General features: G+C 44.4%; 1 protein-coding gene across 1 annotated transcript in view; it reads left to right on the forward strand.

Annotated features, from left to right (window-relative positions):
• The first annotated feature begins 399 nt into the window (after nucleotides 1-399).
• The window catches only part of GAS6 (growth arrest specific 6), a 49,846-nt gene continuing 37,779 nt past the window's right edge, over nucleotides 400-12,466 (forward strand). Inside the window, exons 1-2 of the mRNA XM_079972690.1 lie at nucleotides 400-558; nucleotides 1,578-1,750. Coding sequence (XP_079828816.1) covers nucleotides 492-558; nucleotides 1,578-1,750 — 240 coding nt within the window. The 5' untranslated portion in view covers nucleotides 400-491. The remainder of the gene's footprint in view (nucleotides 559-1,577; nucleotides 1,751-12,466) is intronic.

The following is a 12,466-nucleotide window of genomic DNA, read 5'->3' on the forward strand; positions in this document are numbered from 1 at the left end:
TAAATGCGATAATAATCCTTACGTGGGCTATTTCGCGCGCAAAATTGCTGTCCACGTACGAATGTTGTCACCTCAAACGAAGCACAAACCTGAAGGCCGGAGGGCAAGTGACTTCGTAACTGTAAAGGAATCTGGGGCGCTGGCTCGGTGGCACCGGAGGGCATGTTCCGCCGCCCCCCCCCCCCCACGGGTCACTCTGCTCGTCCTGCCATATTCCCTCCGGGCCTCGCCTCTCTCTGCCCCTCTTTCCAGCGACCCTGCACCGAGGGCGCGCGAAGCCCTGAGGTGTGTCGCTGTGGCTGCAAAGCCCTGAGCGCGAACTTTCTCAATTGATTGGCTCAGCTGCACAAGCGACTCCCCCGCTGGGCTCGGCGGAGCTCGCGCTGCCTTCCAACAGTAGCTGCGCTCGCTCCTCCTGCACCAGACCGCCCTGCTCCTCTCCGCCACTCGGAGGGCGCAGCCCCAGCCTCAGCAGCAGCAGCAGCCGCATCATGCAGCAGCCGCCGGCTCCAGCTGCTGCCCTCTTGCTAGTCCTGCTGGCTACAGACTCCTCGCAGAGTGAGTAGTACTTCGGGGGGCTTCGCCTTTTCCTCCCCCCTCCCCGCCCTCACTGGAGAAAGAAAACACCCCTCTTTTACCCGCCATTCTTGCAGTTTCTCCTTGCAGAGAAAAAAATCTCACTTCGGCTTTATCCTCTCCCCCCCCCCGCCCCACTCTTTAATTAGCCCACCTCCCTTTAATTATTAATCAATATATAGCAAAGTCTCCACACGAGCAATGCAGCTTCTCCGGACTGGGGAAAGAATCGGTATATTATATACACATATATGCCAGCCCTTTCGCTGCTCTAACCATTGCCCCTCAAGGTCAGGACATCCCAAACGCCTTTCCCCACAAGGAGCCGGTTGCACCCAATGGGCCACGCAGCTAAGCCTGCCTGCCTGCCTTTCACTTCAAGGGTGCCTTAAAACAAAACAAATGTTTATGTTCTCAAACCTCCCCCCGCCCCATCACTTTTTGGAGACCTTCTGCTACTGGGCTTTAAGGGCTGACTTTACCATTTTCCAGAAAAAGGGTGGGTGGTGACACACACTCCCTCTGCTCCCCCTCACCCCCAACCACATCCCCGACCAAGCATTGTTTCTTGGGGAGCGAGAGAGAGAGAGAGAGAGAGAGAGCGCGCGCTCAAGAGGGCAAAGGGGCGCAGGGATGTCATTGTTTATGGCCCGGTGAGGTGGATCTCGGTGGCGCCGCTCTGGGCGCGCTGGCGGCTGCTGGGCATTGTTTTGGTTGCTGGAGGCAGGCAGAGGGACGTCAATGGAGGAGCTGGTCTAGCCCCCTGTGAGCTGAGGGGACAGGGAAAGCCGCAGCGGGACTCTCCCCCCCCCCTCCCAATGACAGTTTCACAGACTCCTCCGGCTGCCAAGTGCGCGGCGGGGCCATTGTTTCCCGAGCGCGAGCGCGCGCGCCTCCCCACACCCCCGCGCAGCTTTGCACGCTCCGCTCTTTTGTTACCGTCGGGGGGGGGGGTTTCCAATGCTAATGGCTCCTTTCCCTGCTTCCTTTCGGGGCCCCAGCTATGCTGCTCCACAGAACCCGGGAGGAGGCTTCGCAGTTCCTTCGGCAGAGGCACCGCCGAGCCTACCAGATTTTCGAAGAGACCAAGCAAGGCCATTTGGAGCGAGAGTGTGTGGAGGAGCTCTGCAACAAAGAGGAAGCCCGGGAGGTGTTTGAGAACGACCCTGAGACGGTAAGGAGGGAGGGGGAGAGAGGTGCCGGCGATAACTAATTTAATTAATTTATTTTTTTTTTAAATTAAATGAGCAGCTGAGTGTTCAGGCCTGCTGCAAGCTGCAGGAGTGGGGAACGAGGGCGCCAGCTGCTCGCACAGCTGGGGAAGTTGTTTGGAGGAGGAGCCATTAGATAAATAACTGAAACCACACAGGGTAACCAGCACTTCGCTTAACAAGATTGCGTTTGGATTTCTAGGCCAAGAAAGCGGCGGGGAGGCGCTGTTTATATTGGACTAAATTGGCATTAATCTGCTAATACGAGTTTCTGGGGGGGGGTGTTACTGGAGTAGGGAGAGAGGAGTTTAACTTGTCATGATACTTATGAGAATCCTTTGGGTTATCTTGGTTTTCTGCTTCACTCTTCCACCTCTCCTGGACTCTTAAGAGTTTAAAATGCTTGTAAGCCCCAAGGATTTTGCTGAAGCAATCTCCTGAAAAGAAGCATTTAATATTTTTCTAATTTACCGGTAGATGAGTGATCAAAATCTCCTGTTGGATTGGGATCCCCCCCCCCAGATGAAAACTTGTTTATTACTAGGTACAGTGGTACCTCAGGTTACATACGCTTCAGGTTACATATACTTCAGGTTACAGACTCCGCTAACCCAGAAATATTACCTCGTGTTAAGAACTTTGCTTCAGGATGAGAACAGAAATCATGCTCCGGCGGCGTGGCAGCAGCAGGAAGCCCCATTAGCTAAAGTGGTGCTTCAGGTTAAGTACGGACCTCTGGAACGAATTACGTACTTAACCCGAGGTACCACTGTAAATGTAAGCAGTCATTGAGCTTATGTAGAATGAGTCTGGTTTTTTAAAGTAGTTTGCCTAGTGAGAAGAATGTGGTCATAGGTCTACAGCTGTTTAGTTCTAAAACTCTCAAAGAATGTAAAGAATGTGATTTAAATAAACTGTGTTTCAAATGGGTCATCAATAGTGTTATGCTTGTAGTATTCAGATTGGCTAGTATTTTTGCATAAATAGAATGGTGTTTGAATGGCCGCTTAAAAATGATTTCCTGATTTGCTTGCATCTTCCAGATGTGCTGCTCTGAATAGGCTCTTTTATTGCTCGGATTATCTGGCATTAGTTTAGGGAATAAATTTCCTGGAGAAGAAATTGACTGGTGATTTTGCACAGGGCTGTGCTTTCCCGTTAATGATTTGATGCAAGTGGGTAGGGAAAGAGTTATGTAGGTCAAAAGTACTGAGAACGGGAGGGACTTGGCTGTTTTCTCAGAGTAGTTAATGTTTCGTATTTAAGGCAAAACATGTCTTGACATGTATACTTTTAATAGACTTGGAACTATCGCAGCATGAAAAATAGTTGAAAAACAATAGGGGGGGAAAATGCAGCAAGTAACTTCTGCTAGAAGTGTTTACTGTGAGGTTTCAACACCATGATCCAGGTGAAATCAAGGTTTTTTTGTTTAAAGAGAAAAATAGACTGGGATATTATTTTCCTATTTAATGGCGTGCAATTAAGACTTTATAAGTTGGGTAGCAGGGACACGGGTGGCACTGTGGCTTAAACCACAGAGCCCAGGACTTGCCGATCAGAAGGTCGGCGGTTCGAATCCCCGTGGCAGGGTGAGCTCCCATTGCTCCGTCCCAGCTTCTGCCAACCTAGAAGTTCAAAAGCACGTCAAAGTGCAAGTAGATAAATAGGTACCGCTCCAGCGGGAAGGTAAACGGCGTTTCCGTGTGCTGCTCTGGTTCGCCAGAAGCGGCTTAGTCATGCTGGCCACATGACCTGGAAGCTGTCAATAAAGCGAGATGAGCGCCGCCATCCCAGAGTCGGTCACGACTGGACCTAATGGTCAGGGGTCCCTTTACCTTTTACCTTTAAGTTGGGTAGCATTGCAGATTAAACTCATTAACGGTTGTGTTCTCACTGAGTTGATCTCATAAATACTTACTGATACTTGTACATTCTTAACTTTTAAATATTAAGTGCCACACTTGAGCTGCATTGGTAAGACTTGGGGTGGAGGATAGAATGTGGTGCATTCATCTCTCCTGGCCTCCACTGGTAGAGAAGAGCATTGCTCATGGGGTTTTCTTCATTGCAGTGGAAGCCAAAGTGTTTGGTGCCACCATCCCTGGTGGTTTTCCCTAGTGGTTTCAGCCAGTGTGCCTTGAATGATGGTCAGGTGTGCCACAGGCAACACTGCCCTCTGTCTCTTTCCTTCCTTCCTTTATTTGATGCCCTCTCACGTCTCTGCCTCCCAAAGGCTTGTGCAGCTATTTATTGCAGCAGCCCTGGCTATAAGCTCCGCAGGCAAGGCCGGATTTAGATGAAGAGAGGCCCTAGGCTACTCTACTTGTGAGGCCCCTCCCCATCCCCCACCCTCACAACTAATGTAGACGAAAATGGAAGAGTGCTATAAACAAAATTGAGTGAAGCCAAGGTTGATGACGGGTATTTAAATTCTACAATTCACAATTTCTCCTCTAAAGGACATAAGATATTATTGTTAAATACCATGGTGATTTTAAAAAATGCAAAAAATTAAAACTGAAAAACTTGCAATAACTGAACTTTGTAAACTTTTTGTGGCCTGGGCAGGCCTGGAACTAGTTCCCATGTCTTGTTCCTCTCTAAGGAATCAAGTCCAGCCTTTATGGCATTTAACCATGGCTCAGCATCCTCTGAGGTTAAACTTTCAACCTCTTGGAAGCTTGAAGGTTCCCAAACCTTCTCTGAGTTACTAACAACAGCTGTATCTGCTATGACTGTTTTAGCAAACTCTTCAGCATACCTTTTGGGTGGTTTACCCTTTGTGGCCCTTTCAGATCTGCGTACTATACACAAGTCTTCCATGCTAGGCTTCTCCTCTTTAGTAGAATGGTGGGCAGGCCTGTGTGTAATAGTTGCTGGGCCTGAGTTGCCCTGCCCTCACATGAAGTCTTAGGTTTACAATTTTGGGAGAGGGGACTAAGGAGGAGAGAGAGAGGAAGTGGGATTCTCCTAAGCTTCTGGGGGAAGAAGAGAATGGTGGGTAAAGTCCCTTACAAATATGGAAATGCAGTGAGCTTAAAGAGGTAGAGATGTATTTTTGGAGTTCAGCATTCAGTGCATTTAATGAAAGCTAATGCAGTGACTGAGCTCTGAACTGGGGATGCTTCTGGTTCAAATGCTATCTCAGTGATCAACTACAGTGGTACCTTGGGTTACAGACGCTTCAGGTTACAGATTCTACTAACCCAGAAATAGTACCTTGGGTTAAGAACTTTGCTTCAGGATGAGAACAGAAATCGTGCGGCAGCAGCGGGAGGCCCCTTTAGCTAAAGTGGTGCTTCAGGTTAAGAACAGTTTCAAGCTAAGAACGGACCTGCGGAACGAATTAAGTACTTAACCCGAGGTACCACTGTACTGGGTAGTATTAGGCAAACCTCTGTCTGTCTCCCTTTCCTCACTCCCTGAATAGTATGTGCTGTATAAATGCAGATAAATTATAACACACCTATGAATGTTACTAGGAATTAATGCCACTTTACAACTTTTATGTCAATATCATGTAATTTGCAGGTTTTACATGCTATCATAGCACAGCACCGAAAAAGAACATCAGAATTGCTGTTTAGGTCAATCATTTATGTATTCCAGCCTTTCCTAAAAATACACAATGCTGCATGTCATTTGGTGTTTGAGTTAGGCTAGAATTAGAAAGGTGAAAGCAAAGCAAAAGCTTGTGCTCTATTGTTCAGAGTTATGACCTGTGCAGTTGTCTGTATGGACCCTCTTCCCAAAAGGTATGCTGGTCTGTGACTGAAATAAAGTTTGATACTGATACTCCCAAAAGGTATTTGAGACTGTGCTTCTAAATGGTCCTACAGGGCAAGCTAGATGTGACATTACTCATGTCTTTAACTCTGGTTTACATTAAGGTTACCAGATTTTTTTCAATGAATCGGGGGGGGGGCACTTCTCAACTTCAATGGCTTTTGTATGGGGACTGATTTGCAAATTCGGGGACTGTCCCTGGGAAACAAGGAAGTCTGGTAACCTTAGTTTACATAGAAGAAAGTGGGGATGGGGGAATCTAGACCATAACACTGGGCGCGGAAGAGTGGCTCTTTGACCCATTCAAATTGAGTTCCTTTGTGTTGGCTACTTGCAAAGGGTGGAGAACTCTTATTGGCAGTTTGAGGATGTAGCTTTGTAGCTTTAAAAAAAAATAAATACTTAGGGTGCACAAGATTTTTCTATGGCTGTAATACTTTTCATAAGTTTGATCTTCTTGCAGTCCATGGGACTCTCAAGAGTCTCCTCCATGGGACTCTCAGGAGGAGACTCTTGAGAGTCTCATGGACTGCAAGAAGATCAAACCTATCCATTCTGCACACTGGAAGGACAGATTGTGAAGCTGAGGCTCCAATACTTTGGCCACCTCATGAGAAGAGAAGACTCCCTGGAAAAGACCCTGATGTTGGGAAAAATTGAGAGCACAAGGAGAAGGGGATGACAGAGGACGAGATGGTTGGGTAGTGTTCTTCAAAGCTACCAGCATGAGTCTGACCAAACTGCGGGAGGCAGTGGAAGACAGAAGTGCCTGGCGTGCTCTGGTCCATGGGGTCATGAAGAGTCGGACACAACTAAACGACTAAACAACAAATACTTTTCATATTTGGAAGTAGAAACGGCTGGCTCTTTCTCTACATGGCTGTGGAGTCTTTTCTCTGCTTGACAAATTAAAAATGTAAGATATTTGGTCATGCATCCCTGCAATTAACATGAGTCCTGGGATGCAAGGACATTGATTTGTGTGATATAACTTCTCTGCAGGGGAGATGGTTTGTTTGTTTGAGAATGACAATTTATCATGGGGATTAAATAATGTTTTGAAAAAAGCACGACATATTTATTGTCAATCCTGTTTACGCCATGCTGTCACAGCAGCCGTTATATCCCAGTTTATGCATTTCTATGCTGGCACAGCAAGTATTAGGCTTCTAGGTCATTAGGGATTTTCAAGAGATAATTTGGATGTAGCAGAAAGGAAAAGGAGAAAAAACATTTAGAAAAACAACTTTATTTTTCAGTTTCTGAAAATATAACAAACAAATACCCATATAGCCCCAAGAAGTATTCCATGCATAAACAATATAAATGAGGCAGTCAGACATTAAGTAGGTTTGTGTAATAGTTTTGAGTTTATTACAGTGGTACCTCGGGTTAAGTACTTAATTCGTTCCAGAGGTCCGTTTTTATCTTGAAACTGTTCTTAACCTGAAGCACCACTTTAGCTAATGGGGCCTCCTGCTGCCGCCACACCGCCGGAGCACGATTTCTGTTCTCATCCTGAAGCAAAGTTCTTAACCTGAAGCACTATTTTTGGTTTAGCGGAGTCTGTAACCTGAAGTGTATGTAACCTGAAGCCTATGTAACCCGAGGTATATCAGTTAAGTGTCTTCTACTCTATTCTAACAGATTGTCCCAGTGAGCTGTTGGTAGCTGGTAGCAAAGGAACAACATTGTCATTTCCTGAATAAACATGTACCATGCAGTTTCAGCATCTTATTTGTGTTTCAGTTGGTAGAACATGAGGGTTGTGGGTTCGATTCCCACGTTGGGCATACGATTCCTGCATTGCAGCGGATTGGACTAGATGACTTTTGTGGTCCCTTCCAACTCTACAATTCTATGATTCTTGGTGCTCTAAGATACAGTACTTTGTTGATTTCTCCATAAGAGCTGTGTTCCATAGTCCATCCCACCATGCCTCTAGAGTTAAGTTAGTAGCTGTTTTCCAATATTGTGTTAACATATTCCTAGCTGCAGACATGGAAAAGATTAGTAGGTCCTTAAACAGTAGATTATTGTTGGCATCTATTAACATATTTGGGACGCGGGTGGCGCTGTGGGTTAAACCACGTAGCCTAGGCCTTGCCAATCAGAAGATCGGCGGTTCGAATCCCCGCAACAGGGTTAGCTCCCGTTGCTCGGTCCCTGCTCCTGCCAACCTAGCAGTTCGAAAGCACGTCAAAGTGCAAGTAGATAAATAGGTACCACTCCGGCGGGAAGGTAAACAGTGTTTTTGTGTGCTGCTCTGGTTCGCCAGAAGCGGCTTAGCCATTGACTGTATGTCAGCTTCCTCGGCCAATAAAGCGAGATGAGCGCTGCAACCCCAGAGTCAGCCACGACTGGACCTAATGGTCAGGGGTCCCTTTACCTTTACCTTTATTAACATATTTAATAAAGTGAGCCTCATATTAGGTTGTACCACCTGTCCTGTTAGAAGAAACTTATTCAAAGACCATTTTCTGAAATCATTGTACTGGTTTGCAATCCCATCACTTACAGAGATATAAACCTAAGAGTTAACATCCTCTCAAACATAAAGGACTTGAAGGAGAACTTAACCTGTGGCATTTCACAGGTATAAAATGCCAGCTGGGAATTCTTTTAAAACTGCTTTTCCTCACTTCAGTTGACACTCACTTTAAAAAGAAAGAACAGAACCTGGGTCAGAAGGTACAGAAGTAAGTGTTTGAGCACACATTAACAAGTAAGCTAGATGTTATTACTAAGGTTGAAATTGAGAAAAAAACATACGGGATACAAAGCTTTACAAGAAAGTATGTTGCAGTGTTATGGAATGTTTTCAGATTTACTAGGAACACAATATATTCCAGATTTTTTTCTACTGAGCAGAGTGAACTCTCAGTGAGAAGATTGTGCTACAAAAGCTTGTGGTGGTTACAATGTGCAGAGAAAGAAATAATTGACCTTTTAGTGTTCAGCCAGGTACACAAGCTCAATAGCAGAAACTGCCGTGGAATTTGGCTGACCTCAACGTAAAAAAATGTTTCCTAAACAAACATCTGAGTGAAAACTGAAGGCTTCTGTGGGAAGAAACTAGAAGATTTCTTAGGAGTGATTGCATCAGTACCTGGCTCACACTTAGTGCTGCTGCCTGATTGCCAAACCATCACGAGGTGCAGGGCAGTCAGACACCTATTAGGTCTTTTAAAACGTTCTCAACTTGGCTTGAGTTGGTTACAGATCACTTTCTTGTTTTCCTCAAGGACTGCTACACAATGGCAGTTACAGTTCATTTTAGTAGTTTGTATTGTGAACTGATCTTCACATTTAGTTGAATTCTGTGGGGATGTTATTAAGCAATGCTTAAATGAGGGCAGTCTAGAGAGACTTCCTAATATGTACACACATGTTGTCCTAAGAGGGCTTAACTTTGGTTGAATCATGCCCAATTTTTATCCAGTGCTGGGAAGTCCCGGGTCAATTTATGTTGAAGATGGCCAACGTGGGGTTGTAGTGGATAGATTGATGAAGATAGATGTTGACCCAGTGTATGGCAGATTGTGGAAAAGGCAAATTGCATGCTAGGAATCCTTAGGGAAGGAATTGAAAATAAAACTCATGGTATTGTAATGGTATTATAGAAACCTATGGCATAACCATAGTTGAAATACTTCTGGTTCCCTTATCTCAAATAGATTATAGAGTTGGTAAAGCTTCAGAAAAGGGAACCAAAACTATCAAGAGGATGGCAAAAATGCCCCATGAGGGTTGCTGCTTTTGGGATTTTTTTTTTGGAGGGGACTAGTCCAACCTCCCGCATTGCAGGAATCTCTACTAGATAGTACATGGCAGATGGCTACCCAACCTCTACTTAAAAACCTCCAAAGAAGGAGAGTCCACCACCACTTGTAGGAGTCTGTTCCACTGTCAAACAGCTCTTACTGTCAGAAAGTTCTTCCTGATTTAACTGTTATAAAAACCCCATAAATTAGTACAGTTTTATCAACCCCATATTGTAGTGTGGGGGAGGGGAAATGGTGGTTTGTCTAGTTAGGAATACAGTGGTACCTCAGGTTAAGTACTTAATTTGTTCTGGAGGTCCGTACTTAACCTGAAACTGTTCTTAACCTGAGGACCACTTTAGCTAATGGGGCCTCCTGCCGCTGCCGTGCCACCGGAGCACGATTTCTGTTCTCATCCTGAAGCAAAGTTCTTAACCTGAGGTAATATTTCTGGGTTAGCGGAGTCCGTAACCTGAAGTGTAACCTGAGGTACCACAGTATAGGAAGCTGCCTTACAGCAGGCCAGACTTAAGAGCAAAGCATGTGTGCTGCCACTTAGCTACAGTCCCTCTCATAGAAAGGATTTCATATTTCATTGAAACCTAAGCTTAGATCTCTTAATTCAGAGTCCAGAATTCCCACTAGTTGAGGCTATGATAGGCATACGATTCGAACAAGGGTCCTCCGAGCTCAGCCAACCAGCTCTATGTTCTTTTTAGATGTGATTGTATATTTGGCACTGTGATTCTCAACTACATTTTCTCTTGAACAGATGTCTAGTATTAGTAGGAACAACATTTAGTACCAGAAAGGATTAAGAATGTGCTTCCAATTCTGGATTTTGTGTGTGTGTGTGCGCGCACACACACACACGCGCACATGCCAACAGTGAAGCTGAAAATCTGACTATCAAAGATGAGCATGAATTGTCAGTCATGTATAGAATAGGCTTGCCATTTGTTGAAAGACCTGTTCCACTATACCAAAGGCTGCTGAGTAGGTAGATGGGAAAGGGGAAGCTCTCTGGTAATAATCCGGGACTAGAGAGCCACATATAAACATAGCATCATTTGGTGAAGCAGAACAAAACATGAAGGACAAATATTTTCAAACTAGCTTTTGAGAAGTTCTGCTTTTATAGGTTTTTCTTGTTTATGTTCACTGCTGTTTAATCTTTAACTGCTTTTTATTGCAATGCTGCAATGCTGCAATTGTTTGCATGGCTTTATCCTTTTATATATTAGTTTTAAATTTTATAAGATGCTTTGAAGCACTCTTTGAGGAGGAAGGGTAGAAATCTGTAACTCAGTGGAGAGGATACAAGACCGATCTCAGAATTATAAGTTACAGTATTGTGTATTATTTTATTTTACTTTATTTGTAGGCCTTGTAACGCCTAGGATAAAGCAGTTTTACATAACAGGAAAGGCAATTGCAGCCTAGATAAGGCCTGACACCTCTAGTCAAGTGATTCCTTAATTAAGAGAGGTGTCATCATTCTCCCTACACACTTTGAGATTTATCAAGGATTTGTGAAAAAACAAAAATAGTGGACCAAAAAGGCTGGAGTTTTGAGCAACTTACTTGATTTTGCTATTATTTCTCATTGGATTATACCCAGTGCTAGTCGGAGAAGACTTGATGAAGTTAATAGACTTATCTAACTTGTGTCCATTAATTTCAGATGGGCTTACTCTGAGTAGAAGTTAGTTGGCTACAACCCACTGTAATTAAAAGGTCAAGAAAAATGAATGTGGTAATCTAAGACCTGGATCACACTTGCCTGTACAGTGGTACCTTGGTTTAAGAACAGCTTAGTTTATGAACAACTTGTATTAAGAACGCTGCAAACCCGGAAGTAGGTGTTTTGGTTTGTGAACTTTGCCTTGGAATAAGAACATGTTTTGCTTCCTGTTGAATGTGTTCCATTTGTAAACTGAGTCCCCCACTTCTACGGGAAAGCATGCCTTGGTTTAAAAATGCTTTGGTTTAAGAACGGACTTCAGGAATGGATTAAGTTCGTAAACCAAGGTACCACTAGTACCTCTAGTTGTGGACACGATCCGTTCCAGGGTACTGTCCTCACCCTGAAAAGTCCACAACTAGAGCGGCACTTCTGCGCAAGCACGGAGCGCGATAGAGAATTTATGTGCATGTGCTTCCGGGTTTGCTGCATTTGCAAGCCGAAAAGACCCAACATGAACCTAACGCAACATGAGGTATGACTGTATATCACTGGCTGAGTTTGGACATCACACAAACTTGTTTGTTATTAAAATTGTATACCACTCTTCATCCATAGATTTCAGGGCAGTCCACAACATAAAAATACAAGATCAAAACACAAATACAAAATAAAAACCAGAACAAAAGAAATCACACTAGTTTAGTGTGATAACAATGAGTGTATCCTCCTCCAGGCCTCACACAAACTCCCTCTTCTATTCCCTTGCAATGGGAGGAGTTTGGAAGTTTTGGCTTCTCCTTTTTTTTTAACCACAGTTTACTGTGTTGTCTGGGCTTGGAACTATGGTTAACCTTAACTATGGTTACATCACAAAACCAGTTCCAGTAACTCTGGTTTGATTCTGGCTTTCTGAAATTAACCACAGTTTATTGATCTGGATGATATAACAAACCATGGTTCAACAAAACCAAAAACGTTCAGACTCCTCGTACTGGTTGCCTGGGAGGAAAAAAGGGCAAGGGAGAACATATGAGACTAGAAGGAGGCTAGGTTTGCTTTTGTCTTACTAAACCATAGTTTTGCATGATGCAGTCACTTAATAGTAACTCAGATTTGTGAATGAGCTACTAGATCTACCAACACCAACAGAATTCCTTTATTGTCAAGTTCTAGTGCAAATGCATTTCACACATGCACATGTAAGAGGCATTTCATGTACATGTAAGAGGCATTCCACGCATTAGTGTCTAGTAGCAATCCAGTGAGGGGGAGCCAAATGAGGCGCATGTACATGTAAACGAGGGTGCTTGCTTGCAAGAGTGGAAGGAAGCAGTGATGATCCCAGTCTCAAAAAAGGGTGTGGAGGAAAAACCCTGTACACTGGGAGGTGTTTTGTGTGTGTGTGTGCACGTGCACGTGTGTGCAAGATGTCTGTGTGG

Source organism: Podarcis cretensis, assembly GCF_951804945.1.
Source record: "Podarcis cretensis genome assembly, chromosome: 4".
Classification (NCBI taxonomy): Eukaryota; Metazoa; Chordata; class Lepidosauria; order Squamata; family Lacertidae; genus Podarcis; species Podarcis cretensis.